The sequence below is a fragment of the Aspergillus karnatakaensis genome (genome assembly GCF_047715665.1).
Source record: "Aspergillus karnatakaensis strain CBS 102800 unplaced genomic scaffold BJY04scaffold_3, whole genome shotgun sequence".
Lineage (NCBI taxonomy): Eukaryota > Fungi > Ascomycota > Eurotiomycetes > Eurotiales > Aspergillaceae > Aspergillus > Aspergillus karnatakaensis.
In genome coordinates this window covers 469,480-488,895 of record NW_027395715.1, presented here as the reverse complement: position 1 = coordinate 488,895, position 19,416 = coordinate 469,480, and the positions used below count along the sequence as shown (strand labels likewise).

At 51.5% G+C, this 19,416-nt stretch overlaps 7 protein-coding genes across 7 annotated transcripts; 4 read left to right on the top strand and 3 right to left on the bottom strand.

Moving 5' to 3' along the window:
• Nucleotides 1-654: 654 nt before the first annotated feature.
• On the bottom strand, nt 655-1,788 carry BJY04DRAFT_177974 (nucleotide triphosphate diphosphatase NUDT15). The gene is made up of 2 exons (XM_073709664.1): nt 1,376-1,788; nt 655-1,191 (listed from the first exon to the last, which is right to left on the bottom strand). Exons 1-2 carry the CDS (start codon nt 1,473-1,475, stop codon nt 806-808), a joined length of 486 nt encoding a protein of 161 aa, XP_073576398.1. The 5' UTR covers nt 1,476-1,788; the 3' UTR covers nt 655-805.
• Nucleotides 1,789-1,940: 152 nt separating this feature from the next.
• Nucleotides 1,941-4,240, bottom strand: BJY04DRAFT_75623 (putative proline--tRNA ligase AIM10). The gene is made up of 7 exons (XM_073721007.1): nt 4,065-4,240; nt 3,923-4,010; nt 3,832-3,875; nt 3,695-3,785; nt 3,569-3,648; nt 3,394-3,523; nt 1,941-3,350 (listed from the first exon to the last, which is right to left on the bottom strand). The coding sequence occupies exons 1-7, from the start codon at nt 4,164-4,166 to the stop codon at nt 2,017-2,019; spliced, it is 1,869 nt and encodes a 622-aa protein (XP_073576397.1). The 5' UTR covers nt 4,167-4,240; the 3' UTR covers nt 1,941-2,016.
• Nucleotides 4,241-4,436: 196 nt separating this feature from the next.
• On the top strand, nt 4,437-7,939 carry BJY04DRAFT_213340 (RNA-binding ribosome biosynthesis protein MAK21; the record flags this gene model as incomplete). Its single annotated transcript, XM_073714853.1, has 4 exons — nt 4,437-5,243; nt 5,293-6,389; nt 6,436-6,979; nt 7,034-7,939. The coding sequence occupies 4 exons, from the start codon at nt 4,437-4,439 to the stop codon at nt 7,937-7,939; spliced, it is 3,354 nt and encodes a 1,117-aa protein (XP_073576396.1).
• An 898-nt stretch (nt 7,940-8,837) lies between these two features.
• BJY04DRAFT_177965 (putative neutral amino acid permease) lies at nt 8,838-11,414 on the top strand. The gene is made up of 5 exons (XM_073709663.1): nt 8,838-9,188; nt 9,260-9,576; nt 9,627-9,769; nt 9,828-9,954; nt 10,001-11,414. The coding sequence occupies exons 2-5, from the start codon at nt 9,367-9,369 to the stop codon at nt 10,946-10,948; spliced, it is 1,428 nt and encodes a 475-aa protein (XP_073576395.1). The 5' UTR covers nt 8,838-9,188; nt 9,260-9,366; the 3' UTR covers nt 10,949-11,414.
• BJY04DRAFT_75543 (glycine decarboxylase subunit T) lies at nt 11,274-13,520 on the top strand. Its single transcript, XM_073721005.1, has 2 exons — nt 11,274-11,987; nt 12,040-13,520. Exons 1-2 carry the CDS (start codon nt 11,599-11,601, stop codon nt 13,091-13,093), a joined length of 1,443 nt encoding a protein of 480 aa, XP_073576394.1. The 5' UTR covers nt 11,274-11,598; the 3' UTR covers nt 13,094-13,520.
• Nucleotides 13,521-15,304: 1,784 nt separating this feature from the next.
• On the top strand, nt 15,305-17,146 carry BJY04DRAFT_213337 (WD40 repeat domain-containing protein; the record flags this gene model as incomplete). Its single annotated transcript, XM_073714852.1, has 1 exon — nt 15,305-17,146. One exon carries the CDS (start codon nt 15,305-15,307, stop codon nt 17,144-17,146), a length of 1,842 nt encoding a protein of 613 aa, XP_073576393.1.
• A 23-nt stretch (nt 17,147-17,169) lies between these two features.
• On the bottom strand, nt 17,170-19,248 carry BJY04DRAFT_75593 (GMC family oxidoreductase). The gene is made up of 2 exons (XM_073721006.1): nt 18,876-19,248; nt 17,170-18,813 (listed from the first exon to the last, which is right to left on the bottom strand). The coding sequence occupies exons 1-2, from the start codon at nt 19,122-19,124 to the stop codon at nt 17,194-17,196; spliced, it is 1,869 nt and encodes a 622-aa protein (XP_073576392.1). The 5' UTR covers nt 19,125-19,248; the 3' UTR covers nt 17,170-17,193.
• Between the last annotated feature and the right edge of the window lie 168 nt (nt 19,249-19,416).

Sequence of the window (19,416 nt, the reverse complement as noted above, 5' to 3'; positions counted from 1 at the left end):
GTTTGTTATACAAACATTAAAGAGACGAAGACTGTTCGAACAATGACAAGGAGTAGATATTCTGAGTTTACATAAGACTACATTTTAGGTATATTTTAATAGCTACGACTCTTTCCCGGGCCCTCGGTACATAGCATTACAGCCGTCCTGCGCTCTGTTGCAATATTTACGTCTTAACCGATTCAATATACGCACAACGAGCAACAACCTACCCCTGATCAGAGGAACATATATCACCCACCGGCTTATGAGCCTTTTGGCCGAATTAGGATGGATTATTGGGTCTTTCATCAAGCGTATCAAGCCTCCTTGTGACTCTAAAATGCCACAAAAGATGGCCTTGTGAGCGATTTGCACAGTCCCGACAATAAGCACAGGGATGTTGATCAATAGCACGTGTTTATGCAGGGGTGGGGGCCATGCTGATTCACTTAGAAGAGGCTCTGCGGGAGGAGATGGTGAGACTACACGAGGCTCTAGACCTTGACTCGAGCATACCTATGATTGGTGGCGCGGGCCTTTTCTAACTCTATGGAATATCCTCCATGCAAGGTTCATTTTTACATTCAGCCTCAGCCTTGTGTGTAACTGCACTCTATGTCCAGCCCCCATATGTAGTCTGAGTTTCATGCAATACGAGTCATGCATTGATCCGAGCTATTCAGCAAACAAAAGCAGAATTCCGCCCACGCGATTCCATCAAATCCACCACCCTCGATACAAGTCCACCTACTAAGGTAGTAGACGTCAAAACAAACCAAATCAAATCACGCCAACCGAGCCCTCCCTCTCAACTCCCAGGAACCTACTCCAACGAAAACCCCTCCCGCTGCTCAAACAAACTCAACAAAGGAATAAACAACTTCCTCCCCTTCGTCTCAACCCCCTCACCAGCCTGATCTGCCTGCACCTGCGCCTCCCAATCACGCTTGAGCTCCTCAAACCCAACCCACTTCCACTCCTTACACTTATTCGGCTCGAGGATCTGGGGCTCGCCCTGGCCCTCTTTCACCCTGGCAGTCAAGAACAGTGTAACATAGTGCTTGCCGTCCTTCTCCATGATGTCGTTCGTGGCAGTCAGATACCGGATGTTTTCGATCTGCAGGCCTGTCTCTTCCTCGAGTTCCCGGAACGCGCATGTTTCCCAGGATTCGTTTAGCTCGAGGTGGCCGCCGGGGAGGGCCCAGGTGTCTGGTTTCTTTGTTAGGGTTTTTTCTTTCTTTCTTGGCTGTGAGGGGAGGGATGGAGTGGGGCATGGGGGGCCTGAAGGAAGGGATTTTTATTTTTGTGTGTGCTGGAGGGGAGAGGGGTGGGAATAGGAGAGGTGATCAGGGAGAATAGAGGGGGATGGGGATAAGGACAGATGGGGACATACTAGCGCCGTGGCTGCCGATGCGCTGGCCGAGGATGAATTTATTTTCGTGATTCAGGGCGAAGACGGCGACGCCGACGCGGACGTGTTGCTGGGTGGACATTTTGGGTGGTTGTCGTGTGGTAGGGTTAGATTCTTTTTTTTTGATGTTGTGTCTTGGGTTGTGTTGTGCTGTTTTCTGACGAGCGGAGATGGAGTGGTATATGTAGAGCAGAGTACTCCGTAAGCTGTTGATGCAGTAGATGTGTTGATGGTGGGGGTAGGTCAAGGAAGGTAGAGAAATCGGGATTCTTATACAGCAAAGAACAAAGAAGATAGAACAAAGAAGATAGGGATTCCAAGTTCGTAGTTGTCGGCGAGAACAGCACCTGAGACTACGGTCGAGGCTGTTTTGGGAGACTGGGGCTGTACAGTTCGTGGTACAGTGAAGGGTGAAAGAGCGTTAGAGTTGGACTGTAAGGCAGGGCTGAAACGCCGGTGGGGCGCCATTTTTCTTGGACTGAGCGTTCTGCCTTGTCCACTGATCAGTGATTAGGGTTGACTGTGTGGCTGGTGCTGTGGCTGGTGCGTCTGACATCAACTTGCATATTATATATTGAGGACGGAGTATTGTACAGAGAAGATCACAGGCGGCTATCTACAGACTACAGCTGCCGCAACATCGACTGGACGAGTGGTGACAGCTCTTCCAGCGTCACGTCCTGCCGCAGGTTTAAGCGCCGGCATTGAACCTCCACCTTGCGCTCTTTCTTCCACCCCTTGCCGACAACAACAATCACCGGGTACCCGATGAGGTCTGCGTCACCTAGTTTCCAGCCCAATGCTTTGTCTCGATCGTCTAGAATCGCATCGATCGGCGAGGCTTTATCTGCAACGAGCTGATCGTAGACGTTTTCAGCCTCAGCTTCGAGGCCCTTTGTTGGCACCACAATGACTTCAAACGGCGCCAGTGCCCGAGGCCAGTTCAGCCCCTTGGAGTCTGAAAGACTATCTGCGACCGCAGTAATCATGCGTGAGACACCGATCCCGTGACAGCCCATCTGCATGGGCACTGTTGCGTTTTCGACCTTGACGGACGCCCCGAGGACTTCGCTGTATCGAGTGCCTAGGTGGAATGTGTGACCGAGCTCGACGGCGGTGTGAGCTTTCAGGGTGCCCTGCGTACACTTCGGGCACTGGTCGCCTGAGCTAACTTTGATCAGTTGAAGTCCGTTGTTGGTTCCTGGGAACGTGTCAAGGCGGAGACACTCAATGTCTTCGGCGGAGCAGTTAACCTGGGCAAGGAGGCCGCCCAGCGGTGGCCGCTTGTAAGCGCGCACGAGTGTGTCGTACACGTCCAACACTTGTGGGCGCTCTGCAGATGGGTCCAAAGGTGCCTTGGACTTCACGCGTGCAGCCCACTGCTCGACGGGGTTCTCTATGCTCAGGTCGAGATCGATTCCAGCAGCGCTTGCGATCGCTTTGACAGCATGAGAGTTGATCTCCCTAATCCCTGGCTCGGCGCTATCTTTCGCTGTGAATTGAGGGTACCAGCCGCGGAGCAATGTCATCTTGTCTTTGGAGATCGCCGCCCACATAGCAGTGGATACTCTCGCACCGGCTGTATGTGATCCATCGACGTCAAACCCGGGTGACTCATCCAAAGGCTCAGCCTGTGAGCTGTGGGCCTTTCCGTCTGCGAGTTCTTCGTTGTACACGCTGTCACAGTGTGAGCAGCTAACCACGGTGTCCTCTCCCTTTGGACTGGAAAAGTGGAACTCGTGGCTTAGGCTTCCGCCCATGTTGCCCGAATCCGCAGCCGCCATTAGGTACGGAATCTTCAATTCGTTGAACAGCCTCGTGTAAGCGGCTCTGACCTGCTCGTACGTTTTTAGAGCCTCGTCAACGCTAGAGTCAAAAGTATAAAGATCCTTCATGATGAACTCTCGGCCTCGGAGAAGGCCTTGCCGGGGCCGCGGTTCATCTCTGTACTTCCTGGCTGCGTCGATGAGCCACGAACCTCCAATGTTGGTGAGACTTACAGATTTGGTACACTCGAAGTGGTAGATCTCGATAGGATTTTGCAAGACTACCCACCAACGTCGTGATTTCCTCCTCATGGGTTGGCGCTAGGAGAAACCGAGCCTCTTTCCGATCGAGGAAGCGGAAAACCTAGTGTTCTTAGCGAAATCCTTCGAGAAGTTCAAGCGGTCTTACTTCTGAGCCTTCTCCCAGCCGCCCAGATCGCTCCCAGAGCTCCTGTGAAGATATAGATGACAAGGACACTTTTGATGCGCCTAGCAAGAGTTAGCTGTATAACGCGGTAAATACGAACCTACGCACCTATTGACTGCATATGCCGATCAATAAGACGCTCAAGCTTATCCTGTACCCGCAATCCCAGAGGCAACATGTGGAAGACCCCAGAGTAAGCCTAGATTGTTAGCACTGCCCGTCTAGTGTGGAGATACTGTACCTACCTGCCGGTAGAAGCCCCCTCGCACCAATAGATCGTTTACATCCTCTGAGCCTCATTAGCCGCGGTACTAGAGCTCGCACGAAGCGTCGTACCCTTGTCACGCAGTTCGAATGGCGCATTCTTTTTGGAGATGCCTCCCGTTGGGATCCAGAAGTTGGATATCCGACTTCGCCCGTCGGTCTATCACAAAGTTAGTCCATACATCCCAAGGATGTGCCGCAAGAGCAATAGTACATGGAAACCACATCTTGATGTCCGATAGACTCGCAAATTCCATATGTATGTTTTGGGTGGCCTCAGGAACGGGCCCGCAGCCGGGCGAAACCCGGATCTCATGGATTCCAGGTCAATTGCGCGCCCACGGTATTGAACAAATCTGCCAATCCCCAGACAACAGTTCCAATGCTGAAAGAAAGAAGTATTGTTGTATTTCTGTAAGAAAGTAGATACTGTAAACCGCCTGATGCAGCGAGAAATGCGGCCGGCATCCGGGAGCACTTTCCTCCGGCGGCCAATTTCGGGCGGCAGAAAAAAAAGTTGTGAGGAGAAAAAAGTAACAAGCGTACACTCAAACCCCAGAAACAACCCGTCAGCCAATTCTTGATCATGGCTAAAGGCAAGGGAAAGCAATCGGCGAATGCTAACTCGGCGCCTGCCACTGAGGCTGCCAAAAGCAAAGCCACCGATGGCGGCGCTGATGCTCTTCCTCAAATCGAGGAGAGCGCATTTGCGGGACTCCGCCAGAAGATCGAGCAGAGGCTGAAGGACGGTGCTACGAAACAGAAAACGAAGAACAACAAGACGAAGCCTGCTGCTGTCGAAGATGCGAATCCCACCAAGAACACACCTACGAAGTCCGATTCGAAACCTCGATTTGATTCCAGCAAAGATGTTAAGGGCAAGAAGCGGGATCGCAACGGCGAGGTGATTGAGAAAAAGGAGGACAAAAAGGTACAGAAGCCAAAGGGCGAGGAGTCGAACGATAATGATACTCTCCGACAAGAGATTCTGGCCCTTGGTGGTACTGAGGAGGATTTCGAGATGCTTGCCGGAGTTGATTCAGAGGAGGAAGTAGAGGATGCGGATACTAAGAAATCAAGGGGAAAGTCCTCTGAAGATTCGCTACGGAAGGAGCTTGCTAGTATGCTTGCTGCCGCTGGTCAGGTTGTTCCGGAAGATATCGCAGATGAAGACGTAGAGGAAGTGGAGGATGAAGAAGATGAAGAGGATGACGAAGACGAGGTGGAAGAAGAGGAGGAAGAGGAAACCAACGCCGGTGAAGATGAAGAATCTAGCCCAGAGGAGGAAGCCTCAGAAGACGAAGCTCCTCTCCAACCAACGAAGCAGCCTGCAAAGAAGGAGATCAAAGAGACGGTCCCCGAGACAGTCTTTCCTAAAGAGTTCGCGAAACTTGTGAGTGGGCTCTAGATTGCTTCTTGATATGTTGCTAACTTTATAACAGACTGTTCAACCTAGATCCGATTGGTACATGACTGAACTCCCCTCAATTTCTTCAAAACAATCCACTGGCCTCCCGAAACATGTCGTCGACCGCGTGCACAACTATGCCGTTACGCTGCTCGAGAAAGAAAACAAAATGTACGCGGACGCTCAACAGGCCTCGGCATCTTCGTCATACAAGTTCTACAGCACTATCATGACTACCGGTACGCTCAGTGATAAAACCTCGGCTTTGACGCTGGCCGTCCAAGAGTCGCCTCTTCACAACACGAAATCTCTCGAGAACTTGGTCGCGCTTGGAAAGAAGCGCAGCCGTGCTCAGGCGGTTGAGGTTCTCCGGTCATTGAAGGATATGTTTGCCCAAGGTACCCTTCTCCCAAGCGATCGCCGGCTCCGCTCTTTCGCAAATCAGCCCGGTCTTGTGGCTGCATTTTCAGGTGCAGGAAGCAAGTGGTCCGAGGGGTCTGCCCTTCCTAGTGGCGTCCAGAATAGTCACTTGATTCTCTGGGCGTATGAGCATTTCCTGAAGGAGCAGTATTTTGAGGTCCTTAAGATCCTAGAAGTGTGGTGCAATGACGAGATTGAATTCTCTCGTACTAGGGCTGTCAGTTATGTCTTTGAGCTTCTCAAGGAGAAGCCAGAGCAGGAAGCCAACCTGCTGCGGCTGCTTGTTAACAAGCTCGGTGACACGGCCAAGAAGATCGCTTCCCGAGCGTCATACCTTCTCCTCCAACTCGAGCAGTCACATCCTCTGATGAAGCCAACCATCATCAAGGCTGTTGAGGAAGTTCTCTTCCGACCGGGCCAGAGCCAACATGCCAAGTACTACTCCATCATTACTCTAAACCAGACCGTGCTTAGCGGTAAAGAGGAGGAGGTTGGAGCTCAACTGCTAGACATCTACTTTGGTCTCTTTGTTGTGCTACTAAAGCCGTCCAAGAACCACAAGTTCAAGGGTGATAAGAAGCACGGAAAGGGAAAGAAACAGGACAAGGACAACTCCGAGTTACAGGTCGAGGAAATGCAGGACAAGCTAGTCTCTGCGGTCTTGACTGGTGTGAACCGAGCATATCCATTCACAGGCTCGAACAGCGATAGGTATGTAGGATCCAGTTGAAACTGTGGCTGCAACTAACATCTATAGGCTCTCAAAACACATTGAGACTCTGTTCCGCATCACCCACTCGTCAAACTTCAACACCAGCATCCAAGCTCTCATGCTGATCCAGCAGTTGACATCAACCCACCAAGTGTCTTCTGATCGGTTTTACCGCACGCTCTACGAATCCCTCCTTGATCCTCGTGTTGCCACATCTTCGAAGCAGTCCCTTTACCTTAACTTACTATTCAAGTCTCTAAAGAACGATGTCAACTCAAAGCGAGTCAAAGCTTTCGTGAAACGCATTGTTCAGGTTCTTGGGCTGCACCAACCGGCCTTTATCTGCGGTGTTTTCTACCTCGTCCGCGAACTGGAAAAGACTTTCAAGAGCATGCAGTCTCTGTACGACCAGCCAGAAGACAACGAGAGTGACGAAGAGGAAGTCTTCAGGGATGTTCCCGACGAGGACGATGTTGCTCAAGGAGCGGTAGTGCCAGAGGAGAAGCCCCGTAAGCCCTTCAACGGCTACGACCCTCGAAAGAGAGATCCAGAGCATAGCAATGCCGACAAGACATGTCTCTGGGAAATCGTAAGTCTGATTTTTATCAAGTTTTCAGAAATTTTATGCTGACTCGTGTGACAGCTCCCTTATTTAACTCACTTCCACCCCTCCGTCTCAGTCAATGCAGGCCAGCTACTAGAGAACAAGCCCATGAGCGGCAAACCTGACATGACGATACACACGCTTACCCACTTCCTCGACCGCTTTGTCTACAGAACGCCCAAGGCCGCCGCTGCTACACGTGGAACTTCCCTTATGCAGCCCCTTGCCGGCAGTGACGCTAAGGACCGATTGGTTGGGGCTGGCCGACACGCCACCGAACTACCACTCAACACCGACGCCTTCTGGAAGAAGAAGGCCGAAGATGTTTCCGCAGAGGACGTCTTCTTCCACGAGTACTTTAGCCGCCTCGGGAAGGAGAAGGAGAGGACTCAGAAGAAGAACAAGAAGGATAAGAAGGACCCCGTGGAGAGGGATGAGGAGGGAGATGTGGACGATGACGCAGAACTCAGCGACGCCGAGTCGGAGATCTGGAAGGCGCTCGTCGACTCAAGGCCTGAGCTCGATGGTGCCGAGGATAGCGATGATGATCTCGACCTTGACGACCTCGAATCCGCGTACGATCAATCAGACGAAGAAGCCGGAGAAGCCGGCGAAGACGAAGTCATCTTCAACGACGAGTCCGACGAAGAAATGCAGGATCTCGAAGACGAAGTCCCCGCCAAGCCTACGAAAACCAAGGGCAAGCCCACCAAGGACGAAGACCTGGACGACGAAGACGCCTTCGACATGGACGTCTCCGACGAGGAGGCCTTCATCGACAGCGACGAGGATCTGCCCTCAGATGTCGAGCTAGGAGGCGTGGAAATTCCCAAGGAAGACGACAAGAGCGATCGCAAGAAGAGGCGCAAGCTCAAGCACCTACCGACATTCGCGTCGGTGGACGACTACGCGGCGCTGCTTGCTGGCGAGGACGATGGAATGTAAGATTCGGCTGCCTGGTTGCCTTTACGTGTTATACGTGCTATACCCTGGGGGATGTTCAAGTAGTATATGTATATCTTCTGAATCTGCATATATGTCACACCTTTCAGTACCTCCTTGTAGTTGTCTGACTGTAGCGGCGTGGCATGACCGCCACCCCTTGCTTACTCTCAAGTATCTTGTCTGTGGGTATGACCACGCGGCCGCCCAGGGCAAGGGAGACTGAAAGGTAACAGGTTGAGATTAGCTTAGCTGGCGTGGGGGCATCGGAGCCGAGCTAGGGCGCCCGCCGTCCGGATGTGGGCGAGTTGAAGCAATTGGGGGCCGGGGGCCAATGACATCATGGCGGCGCGGAGGCAGATTCCACTCCTATGGCGCCATCGGTCACATTGAAGACGCCATAAAGCTTACCTTTGAGCAATTTTTGCTTGATATTAAGATGAGAAGATGTTGTTCAGTTGAGAATCACCAAGTCTCTAGCTGAATAAATTCGTAGAAAACTCTTCTCTCCGATGTCATACGAAGCAGAAACCTGCTGCACGAGCACATGGACCGTGGACGGATGCGGGGCGTCGGAGCCTGAGGCTGTCGCGGTTATGCTCAAATCGGAGGATTCCGCCAGCGGGCCCTGAACAAACTCACGGTAGCATCTCGCTGAACGCAGATTCGCTTCGCAGATGATTCAGATCGAGCCATTCTTATTGTCCGATTGTCTGTTGCTTGGGGGCGAGGACTGTCCCAGTCTGGCCGGGCACGTCATGAATCGATTTTTCCATCAGGGCACCCGGCCTACCCACTCTTTGCTTTCAGCCTGGCCAGTCACTGCTGTGGATGTGCTTTTACTTTGCATCTGAGTTTTATCGATAGGATAATATTCGTAGACAGATAATGCGAGACAACTCTGCCTTTGCGCAAGACTTCCGGTGCATCAAGTTATCAACGGAATCGAACTGCCATTTGCTGCAGGACAAGCATCTCAAGCCTTTTAATTCTCTCGGCGTCGCCGCTTGGCTTTGCTTCTAACACTAGCTAGCATACTACACTACCCATAACCTGCTAACTCGGATCCTGCGCCACTCCATCGGTTCATCATTGTAGCCCTCTGGTAGGCTGCTGCTGTCTTTCATCATCTGCCGTCCCAACCCATCCCACGTCTTAGCCCAATTGTCTTTTCTATCCACTCTCCTCCTCGCCTCTTCGCGCTTCTGTCAGAACAGATTTTTTTTCCAGATCGTACCTTTCTCTGGCAGAGGTAAGTCCTTATATTGTTCTCCACCGCATCCCGCTCATACTTCCATCTTGCGAGTACTGACGAGATTTTAGTCCTAGTTCACCACACCGGAGCAGTACATGCCTTCGAAAGCTCAAAACTACTTTTCTCTACTTTACTCTGTCCGTTCCTTCCACCGCCGGTTCGTCCGCTCCATCAAATGGCGGGATTCTTTACCACAAAGCCCGAGCATAACCGCACCTCGAGCTCTGACAATTCCGCCGAGAAGATAAAGGACAAGGATCTCGAGCAGCAAACTCATGCGCCGGGCGCAGGTGGTCTCTCGGATTCGGAATCGGGGGAGATTGGACGACAGATTGAGTTAGAGGCTGATAATTCGATCAAGTATCGGACATGTAGCTGGCAGAAGGTGCGTGAGATAGGAGTTTGGTTGACACAGATGCTGACTGGTTGGTCAAGACGGCTGCGCTGCTCTTCTCGGAGTATATTTGTCTGGCTATCATGTCGTTCCCTTGGTCATATTCAATTCTTGGTCTTGTTCCGGGTTTGATTCTGACAGTGTTTATCGCGGGTGTGGTTCTTTATACTTCGCTGATTGTATGGTGCGTTTATCAATCCATCTTCTCCCATGCGCATGCGCACGGATCTAACTCCATGCAGGAGATTCTGTCTGCGCCATCCGCATATTCGCGATGTCTGCGATATTGGTCAACACCTGTTCTGGGGCTCAAAGATTGCCTGGTACCTGACCGCAGTCATGTTTTTATTGAACAACACCTTCATTCAGGTATTTGTGGACCGTCTCGTCCCTGCATAAAATCTAACGTTTTTAGGGCTTGCACTGCCTAGTCGGTGCAGAATGGCTTAACACGGTCTCGAGCCACGGAACTTGCACCATTGTCTTCGCTCTCGTCACAGCGATTGCGTCTCTCATCTGCTCGATCCCCCGTACATTCGACACACTGTCCAAGGTCGCGAGTGTTTCAGCGTTGGCCACTTTCATATCCGTCATGCTAGCAGTCATATTCTCCGCCATCGAGGATAAGCCTGAAGGTTATACTGAAGCACTCGGCAATCCCATTTTCCGTGCGACTCCTGCTCCTGGTACCACTTATATCGCCGGCATGAACGCTTTCCTCAATATCAGTTACACCTTTATTGGACAGATCACCCTGCCTAGTTTCATTGCGGAAATGAAGGAACCGAGGGACTTCTGGAAGTCTGTCACCGCCGTCACAATCGCAGAGATTATCGTCTTCAGTCTTGTCGGATCCATTGTGTACGTTTACACTGGTGAACAGTACATGTCGAGCCCTGCCTTCGGCTCAATCGGCAACGAGGTCTACAAGAAGGTTGCCTTCTCTTTTATGGTGCCAACAATTATCTTCTTGGGCGTGCTATACGCCTCCGTCTCCGCTCGCTTTATCTTCTTCCGCATCTTTGAAGGAACCCGGCACAAGGGTAATCACACCGTTGTCGGGTGGGCGAGCTGGATTGGTATCCTTGCAGTTCTGTGGACATTGGCGTTCATCATCGCGGAGGTTATTCCCTTTTTCTCGGATCTGCTCTCCATCATGAGCTCCCTGTTCGACTCATTCTTTGGTTTCATTTTCTGGGGAACTGCATACCTTCGCATGCGATACGATGACTATGGACCTGGCTTCTACAGGAAACGCGGCCTTAGGGGATGGATTGGCGCGATCGTTAACGTTGGTCTGATCGGAATCGGTTTCTACTTCCTCGGACCTGGAACATACGTAAGTCTTCATCATCTTTTCTGAATGGCGCACCACTCACAGTATGTAGGCTTCCGTTATGAGTGTGATCCAGAACTACCAAGCTGGGACTGTGGGAAGTCCGTTCACATGTGCCGACAACGGTCTCTGAGTATCGGACCTTACTGCACCCTTCATTTCCTTTGGTAAAACGGTGATGTGGCTGGAAACACGCCTTTAACGTCAAGCTATGTGCGATGTCAGGCTTCGCTATTTTCAGGATACCATTTCTCGAGCTCTAGAATAATATTAGATTGCCAGTGGGCTTGATGCTCCGTCGACTGAAGCTGTATGGGCCTCGGAGAACTGCTCCGGATGCGGAACGTAGAAATCAGCGGGAATCTGCTGGTGATCAGATTTCAATAACAACAACAACAAGCAAAATAAACTTTTAGGGTAACAGTTAAGGCCCTCAGTTCTTATACCGCAAAACTACAGGTTCAAATGACAATATCGCGATCATCAGGACGCGTGCAAAGACAACTAACTCGGAGACTGCGGACTGCCTTCATCTCCGCATTTCTTATCTTATCAGCTCCGCGGGATTCTCCTATCACACGTGACTTTGCCGTCTGTTATGACGCTTTTCTGAAGTCCTCGATCTTCCTTTCTCTCTTTCGCACATTTTCTTCCTCAATCTCATAATAATAGCAATAATGTCTGCCGTACGACCCCTACGACGAGGTCTTCACCTCCTTGGATCGAAATCCATTGCCCAGCGCACCTCAGCGGGCGTCAATGGCGCCCTGACTGCTGTCCCGCGGCAACTTTCTTCTCCGCACGTCGCCCGCACTCTCCGCTCTCCGGTTCCTGGACGCTCTGCTGCTGTCAATCTCCCTACTGCCAATGGCGTGAGATACGCTTCGTCTGCTGCGCCAGCAGGTTCTCTGTCAAAGACCCAGCTCTATGACTTACACATCGCAAAGGGTGCCAAAATGGTGCCCTTTGCGGGGTTCGCTATGCCCCTCCAGTACTCCGATCTCAGTCATGTTGAGAGCCACAAGTGGACGAGGGAAAAGGCAAGCTTGTTTGACGTGAGCCACATGTATGTTCTCCTCCGGTTCTTGCTTTTCAGTTGCTCATTTGCTGTTTTCCAGGGTTCAGCACCGTCTTAGCGGACCAGGTGCCGTAGAGCTCCTGATGAAGGTCACACCATCCTCGCTCGACAAGCTCCAAGACAATACATCGACCCTCTCCTGCCTCCTCGAACCCGGCACCGGTGGTATCGTCGATGACACCGTCATTACTCGCCTATCAGCCGACACTTTCTACTTTGTTACCAACGCCGGCCGTCGCGATGAAGACCTCGCTTTCCTGACTGCCGAAATCGACGCCTACAAAGCAGCCAATCCCGAAAAAGAGATCAACTGGGAAATTCTCTCCGACCGATCCCTGATTGCCCTGCAGGGCCCCGAAGCCGCCGCCGTCCTCCAGCCCCTCATTGAAAACAACGGCTCAGAATCAGCTTCCGACCTCAACACGCTATACTTCGGCAACTGCCGCTCCCTGAACCTCACACTACCCTCCGGCAAAACCACCCCAGAACCTCTCCTCATCTCCCGAACCGGCTACACCGGCGAAGACGGCTTCGAAATCTCCATTCCCGCCTCTTCCTCTCCCGCAGAAATCACAGAAGCTCTTCTCCAAAACTCCAACGTCCGCCTTGCCGGTCTCGCAGCCCGTGACTCCCTCCGGCTCGAGGCCGGAATGTGCCTTTACGGCCACGACATCTCAACTGCACAGACTCCTCCCTCCGCAGCACTAGGCTGGATCATTGGCAAAGACCGCCGCGACCCTGCCTCCCCGCACTCCACATTCAACGGCGCGCCTACAATCCTCCCGCAACTCTCTTCCCCGTCAAAGAACATCACTCAACGCCGTGTCGGGTTCACCGTTGAGAAGGGCTCTCCCGCCCGTGAAGGTGCGATTGTCGTTGACCTCGAAGACCCAAAGTCTCAGATCGGTGTTATCACATCGGGACTTCCGAGCCCGAGTCTAGGAGGCACGAATATCGCGATGGGGTATATCAGGCAGGGATTGCATAAGAAGGGGACGGAAGTTGGAGTGCTTGTTAGGAATAAGTTGCGCAAGGCAACAGTCACGGGGATGCCTTGGGTTGAGAGTAAATTCCATCGGCCGCCAAAGGCTTGAGAATCTTAGTTTTTAGTTTTATGTTTCTGTTGCGCGTGGGCTGGGTAAATGCGTCTTTTATATTCTCAACAAAGCTTCTTTCTTCTTCTTTCCATGGGGCCTTTCAGAAGTGTCAGTGTGAGGCTAATGTGTGTGTTCCTTAAAGTTGATGACATTCCTCTACTTGCTCATGTCCTCGTTACTGGGCTTCAACACATGTATATTTATCAAAGGACATCTATCTCTTGCAGCTAGTCATCCACGAGCAGTTGGCTTGAGCATCAATTTTGCACAACTGTCCCCGCCATTGACATAGGTAGGAAGCTGGAACACCGCCCCGGTACAGTGAACAAGGAAAGATTTGCCGACGAGGTCGAGGCTGAGCTGAGGCTCAGGTCACACAACCTTGCCTCGCGTCTACTGATACTGACATGACAAATTGCATTTGCCTTTCTCCAGCAGGGACTCCCAACCTGCTGTTAATTTTCCTCATCATGGACATCATCGTTATGGGTTATCCTTCATCTTGAATATCTCTTTGCCCCAGCCTATCCCGGTGATTCGTGTGAGATGCAGTTCCTGGATATAACCACTAATTGCCCGTTCAGCCCAGCGGCGGTTCTTCCACAATTCGACTGATCTCAGCTTCCTGCCTTGCGGGGGCTCAGATCGTAACGCTCCTTTCACCCTCGTCGTCCTCATGGCTGCACTATCCGATCTAGTTCGAGACTTCAAGTTAGAAACACGCGTCCTCAGCGACATCGAAACTGTCCATGAGTATGCCGGTCGCCAGCCATCTTCGCAGGTAGAGCGTTAGATACACATCAGAGAACTAGGCAATGGCGGGGGTGGGCGCGTGGTTCTTCAGCGCTGTGAGTACGGCAACAAAGACATTCCGCAACTGCGAGCTGTCAAGCAGATACCTATTTGACATGGGAACAAGGTTGATTACAGTGCTGAGCTTGAGGCTACAATGAAGTTCTCACTCCAGAAGGTCTGTTTCTCTGCCCCTTTTGCCTCCGACTGTACGGTTTGGTTAATACCGTGGCAGTATGAGGCTCGGTTCGTAAAGTGCTTCGGGTGTCATGAAAGCCCAAATTACATACTCATCTCAATGGAACATCTTGAGCTTGGTGATTTGGATAAATATATGAGCCAAAAGCGTCCACTACCTATGCCGGAACACGAAGTCCAGTCTATCATACATCAGATCGCTGATGGACTCGCTCTTATGCACGAAAACTCGTTTGCTCATCGAGACCTGAAGCCACAGGTGCGATATCCTCATTTCACCCTTGAATCTCTATCACCATCATCTACTGACAGCGCGCAATTTCAGAACATTCTCCTAAAATCTCATCCGCCGGATGAGTGATGGCTTAAAATCGCTGATTTCGGCATCAGCAAGCGCATCCGAGGCGAGGGTGATCATCCAATGACTATCGGCGTAGGGACCGTTGGCTACATGGCACCTGAGATGTATAGATTTATTGACAACGACAGCCCATACGCACTCGACATTTGGGCTCTCGGGGAAATCGCATATCGAATGCTCACCGGAAAATCGACATTCCAGCGGCCACAGCAGCTTGCAGATTTCGCACAGCGACTATTAACATTCCCAAAAGATCTGCTTGCTGATAATGGTGTCAGTCAACTCGGGACCGAGTTCATTGTCTCCGCGATGCAGCCCGCTCCGACGAATCGAATCACCGCTCACCAGGCCTCAAATCACCACTGGATGAGTTGCTTACTTCAACTGGCAAGTGACATAGACTTCAAAGCTCAATCAACCGCAAACTCCTCGTTGGCGACGGCGTCCAAGTGCACGATAGCTTCGCTGTCGTGGTCACGCCTATCTCCAGTCGGCACCAGACTTTCATACACATAAGGAAGCGACAAGCGATCTACTCAGTCCGTGCGAGATGCAGCTCCAGGCACACCAAGAAGCCAAAAATTATTTGTCAGAATCAACCCTTCATTCACCTATCGAACAGCTAGTAAACACGATAACAATCCAGGAAAAAACACAATTATCAAATGAGGTCACGGTGCAAAGTGGTTACCATCCTCAGAGCAGAGACTCTGCCCATAGCGAAGATTAGGAGCCCCACGACAGCTTTCAATACTCTTGAGAATTCTTCAATAAAAGGGACCACAAATGCACAAGGTACCCAGAACGAGGCCGCTTTAGGAATAGACGATACAGGTGCAACAACAACAATACCTAACATGTCTGAGCCGCATACAACAAGTATATCTGAAGTGCATCATACGTATAAGAAAGATAAGAATTTCCTCCCAATCTTGGCCGCTTACTTTGCGCCTAACGGCAAGCTGCTGGCAACTATAAGGAGTGGGCCCGGTAGACTCGAGCTATACCAGGTCTCAGATGGAGCTGCGTGTTCATTCTATCACGGCACATTATCTTTGGTCCCAACTGGCACAGCATATGATTTGCCCTTGACGATTGGGGCTTGTCAACAACGTTATTCCTCGGCCAATGCTACAAATATTGGCCCATTGCATGGTTACTGGTTCATGGAGGAACGCAACAAGAGGCAAGCTGTATCGGCAGACGGAAACTTCATTGCTCTAGCGCCCGAGAATGAGAATTTGATGCATTTACTCGACACTGGCACCAATAAGCGCCGAGTACTGCGAGGTCACCGTGGCTCCGTGTCTGCTATAGCCTTTTCCCACAATAGCCGGTTACTCGCGTCAGCGTCTAGCGTTAAAGAGATTTTCCTATGGCCTGAGAGCATGAAGGCGCCGTATCTCGTATCGAAAGACCATATCCTTGCGGCGACAAGTCTAATGTTTTCACCCGACGGGACACTGGTTGCTTCCGTTTGTGGCTCGAGTATCTTTCTATGGGATACACGAACAGGCCGCAGACGAGGGACTTTAGATGACCCTAACTTCATTGCCACAGAAGCAAGGTTCACTCCAGACAGCAAAGGGATTATATCATGGAGCAACGGAACTATCCAGTTGTGGGACGTGGTTTCAGGGTCGTCACCTATCACGCTTTGGGGTGACGAACAGAAGCCTTCAGTCAAGAATGTAGCATTTTCAACCGACGGCCAACTGGTAGTGTCGATTTCCTACTCTGATCTTACCATATGGGATGCAGTCACCGGAAATGCACGAACAACGATAGAATGCAGTCATTTTCGGCTGTCTGGGATGACCTTCTCACCGGTCTTCAATAAGATAGTTCTCGCTTCTCCGGACGGAACTTTCAGGCTGGTCGATCTGACCAAGTACACAGTACACACTTCTCTCAAGGGGCCATGGTACTTGAGGCCTAGGGTCAAGTGGCTCACCAGTATCTCTGGCAGTATTGTTCAGCTCCGAGACATCAAAACAAACGAGCTATGCTACAAACTTCCGCATAATAAACCAGTGACCTGTGAGGCTTCATCGTCCGATGGTACCTTAATGGCGACTGCCTGCAAGGATGGCATTATCCGAGTCTGGTACATAGAAACAGGCATTGTTCATTATAAACGAGTGATTTCATCTTCAATCTCAGCTTTGGCATTCGCTTCCAACAACCAATTCCTGGCGTGGGCATCTGAAGGGGTCGTTCACATCTGGAATGTTACCGGCTTGAAGCAGCACACTGAGTTCAAAATTGCCAAGTTCTGGTCAGAACAGATAAGAAACTTGGCTGTCTCTCCAGATAACAAGCTTCTAGCAATTGTCGCTACAACACATGTCAAACACGTCATTAGGATCTGGGATCTCTCGAAAAACCGCTTTCGAACTACGCTGAGCGACGCAACAAAGTCGGTTTCGGCCGTGGTATTCTCTCCCAACTGTAGAATAATTGCGGCCATAGGTGACAATGGATGGCTTATGTTCTGGAAACTAGATGGGAATGGTAAAAAGCCGAGTCAGATAGTCAAAGATGGGTCTTTCTGGGCCAATGGCGTCGTCTACTCTGCGAATGGCCGGCCGCTGGCTTTTTCATCGCTTGATGGTACCCCAATCTCTGGAAATAAAGTCATTCATTCGAAGGGGCAGCTGATACGAGCATCGGAACTTATTGCATGTCTCTCCGTTTGACCAGTTGGGTTACACCAGTCGTCTAGCAACCGATTATGGCTAAGGGCTTAAGCGACAACCTTATAATCCTCCTTGATGAGGTCGGCTGCCTTCTCTGCAAGAGCAAATACAATTGCTTGAATGTTACCCCTAGGAATCAAGGGCATGATACCAGCATCCACGACTCGGAGGTTCTTCGCACCATATACATTAAGCCGAGTATCGACTACTCCACCATTCTCACGCGGAGCCATTGCCGTTGTACCAGTGACATGGTAATGTGCGACGATACGATCTCTCGTTAGTTCTCGGGCAGTCTCCAGATCATCAACGCGCTTGTCGCTGTGCAGACGACGACCACCTGGTTTGATCAGGGAAGCCATGGGCTCAGTGGCTGCAAGCGTCTCGAGCCACTGGGTGTGGCGAGCGTGGATTTCAAGATCAAGCGGGTGAGAGAAGAATTTCGGGTCGAAGATAGGGTTTGTGTTGGGATCGGAAGAGGTGATGTGGACGTGGCCGCGCGAGAAAGGACGGTTCAGCACGGAGACAATACTAACAAAGGATTCTGGTTCCGTCATGCCAAAGATACCCTTTGGACTGGGGCCCTTCTCTGGTGTGATTTGGAAGGGTGCGAGGGTATATTGTCCGCTGGGTTCCGTGTCATCTTCCAGAATTTGGCGGAGGAGGCGGTATTGAGATTCCCGGCCGGGGAGGCTAGGGTACTGCTGATTCTCTTCGAGGTACTTCTTGATTAGAGTGTTCAGTTCTCCATCCTGCAGCGACGGTAAGGTCATGTAGGCTGAGGAGAGCGGGCAGAGACCTAGAGGGCCGGCACCGGAATGCTGTTGCCAGGCTTCCATGGCCATTTTTGCAACTGCCGGATCACGAAGTGCTTCGCCAGACTGTTGTCCATCGGCAATTTCCCAACTAAAGGGGACGAAGCCGTGTTCTTGGAGATTTTCGCCGACGTTGGCGTTGTCGATCAGAACATCAATATTGTGCTTCTTGAGGAGCTCGGCGCCACCAATACCGGACAATTCGAGGATCTGAGGGCTCTTGACCGCACCAGCAGACAGAATAACTTCTGTGGCAGCGGCGACGGTCCGGCGCACGCCGTCCTTGGGGGTGAACTGCACGCCCGTGGCAGTCACTGAGCCATCGGCATTCTTTTCTAGGACGATCTTCTCGACAGTCGCTTCGGTGACGACACGCAGGTTAGTGCGCTTCGCGATCTCCTCGTTATAGTATGCGACACCTGCGTGGCTGCGGCTCTTGTCCTTCGGATTGATCGTAGCCGGGTTGCAAAATGCGCCCTTTGCTACACCGGACATTGGATCACCTGTGAGCTTATGGTTCAAGTTCTCAAAGACCTTAGGCCAAGCAGCACAGAAAGCAGGGAAAGGGCCATCGCCAAAAGAAATTTGGACGGGGCCATCTCCGCCTTGCAAAGTATCATCGATATAGCCAAGCGATAGCTGCTCGCGGGTTTCGGAAGAGGGCGGCGTATAGGTTTCGGACTTGCGGAGGTATGAAGATAGCGAGGACCAGTTCCAGCCTGGGTTGCCGAGCTCTTCCCATGAGTCGACGTCTCTCTTGCTGGGATAGATGACCATGCCCAGGTTGATGGCTGAGGATCCTCCTAGGGTACGGCCGCGGGGTTCGGCGATTTGGCGACCATTGAGTCCGTCCTTGAGGCGAGGCCGGATTAGCAGAGCACATGCAGATGTACCGACAGATACAGCAGACTCACCTGCGGAGGACTGGTGATACACCAGTCAAAGTCCGGGTCGAAATAAGTGCTGGCAGCGAGACCAGGGACGGCAATGCGGGGGTCCTGGACGCGGTTGCTACCAGCCTCGAGAACAAGGACCTTGACAGCAGGATCCTCCGTCAAACGGTTGGCAATAACAAGACCAGCAGTACCACCTCCAATGACAACAAAATCAAACGATTGAGAGTCCAAGCCCTCTACGGCCGAAGTATCTACAGGGGAAGCCATGTTTGGGAAAAGAAACAAGAACGTGCAGCAGGACTTGAGAACCCAACATCAGGCCGACCTTCTCCAATAATAATGTCGGCATTCGTCCGGACTCTGTGAACGTGGGCCGACGTTCGGGGAGGAGAACACGCCGTTGCAAGCATACACTCCGTAAAGTGGAGTGGTTCAGCCCGTGTTGGGTTTTCGGCCCCCAATGAAGCTATCCGCAACCAATAGTGAAACCCTAGCAAGTCCACTCTCCTGCACCACCTAACCCTTACAGGGATGTCGTGAGCCAAGGGAGTTAAGCTCA

Bases quoted from the DNA above. Each gene is read 5' to 3' on its own strand.
- BJY04DRAFT_75593 (XM_073721006.1), bottom strand. From the start codon at position 19,124: ATGGCTTCCCCTGTAGATACTTCGGCCGTAGAGGGCTTGGACTCTCAA. The intron at 18,814-18,875 runs GTGAGTCTGCTG...CCTCGCCTCAAG, and splicing joins GTATCACCAGTCCTCCGCAG to GACGGACTCAATGGTCGCCA.
- BJY04DRAFT_177974 (XM_073709664.1), bottom strand. From the start codon at position 1,475: ATGTCCACCCAGCAACACGTCCGCGTCGGCGTCGCCGTCTTCGCCCTG. The intron at 1,192-1,375 runs GTATGTCCCCAT...CAAAGAAACCAG, and splicing joins CATCGGCAGCCACGGCGCTA to ACACCTGGGCCCTCCCCGGC.
- BJY04DRAFT_75623 (XM_073721007.1), bottom strand. From the start codon at position 4,166: ATGAGATCCGGGTTTCGCCCGGCTGCGGGCCCGTTCCTGAGGCCACCC. The intron at 3,649-3,694 runs GTGCGTAGGTTC...AACTCTTGCTAG, and splicing joins TCGGCATATGCAGTCAATAG to GCGCATCAAAAGTGTCCTTG. The intron at 3,351-3,393 runs GTAAGTCTCACC...TCATCGACGCAG, and splicing joins ACTTCGAGTGTACCAAATCT to CCAGGAAGTACAGAGATGAA.
- BJY04DRAFT_75543 (XM_073721005.1), top strand. From the start codon at position 11,599: ATGTCTGCCGTACGACCCCTACGACGAGGTCTTCACCTCCTTGGATCG. The intron at 11,988-12,039 runs GTATGTTCTCCT...GCTGTTTTCCAG, and splicing joins TTGTTTGACGTGAGCCACAT to GGTTCAGCACCGTCTTAGCG.
- BJY04DRAFT_177965 (XM_073709663.1), top strand. From the start codon at position 9,367: ATGGCGGGATTCTTTACCACAAAGCCCGAGCATAACCGCACCTCGAGC. The intron at 9,770-9,827 runs GTGCGTTTATCA...AACTCCATGCAG, and splicing joins TATACTTCGCTGATTGTATG to GAGATTCTGTCTGCGCCATC. The intron at 9,955-10,000 runs GTATTTGTGGAC...TAACGTTTTTAG, and splicing joins TGAACAACACCTTCATTCAG to GGCTTGCACTGCCTAGTCGG.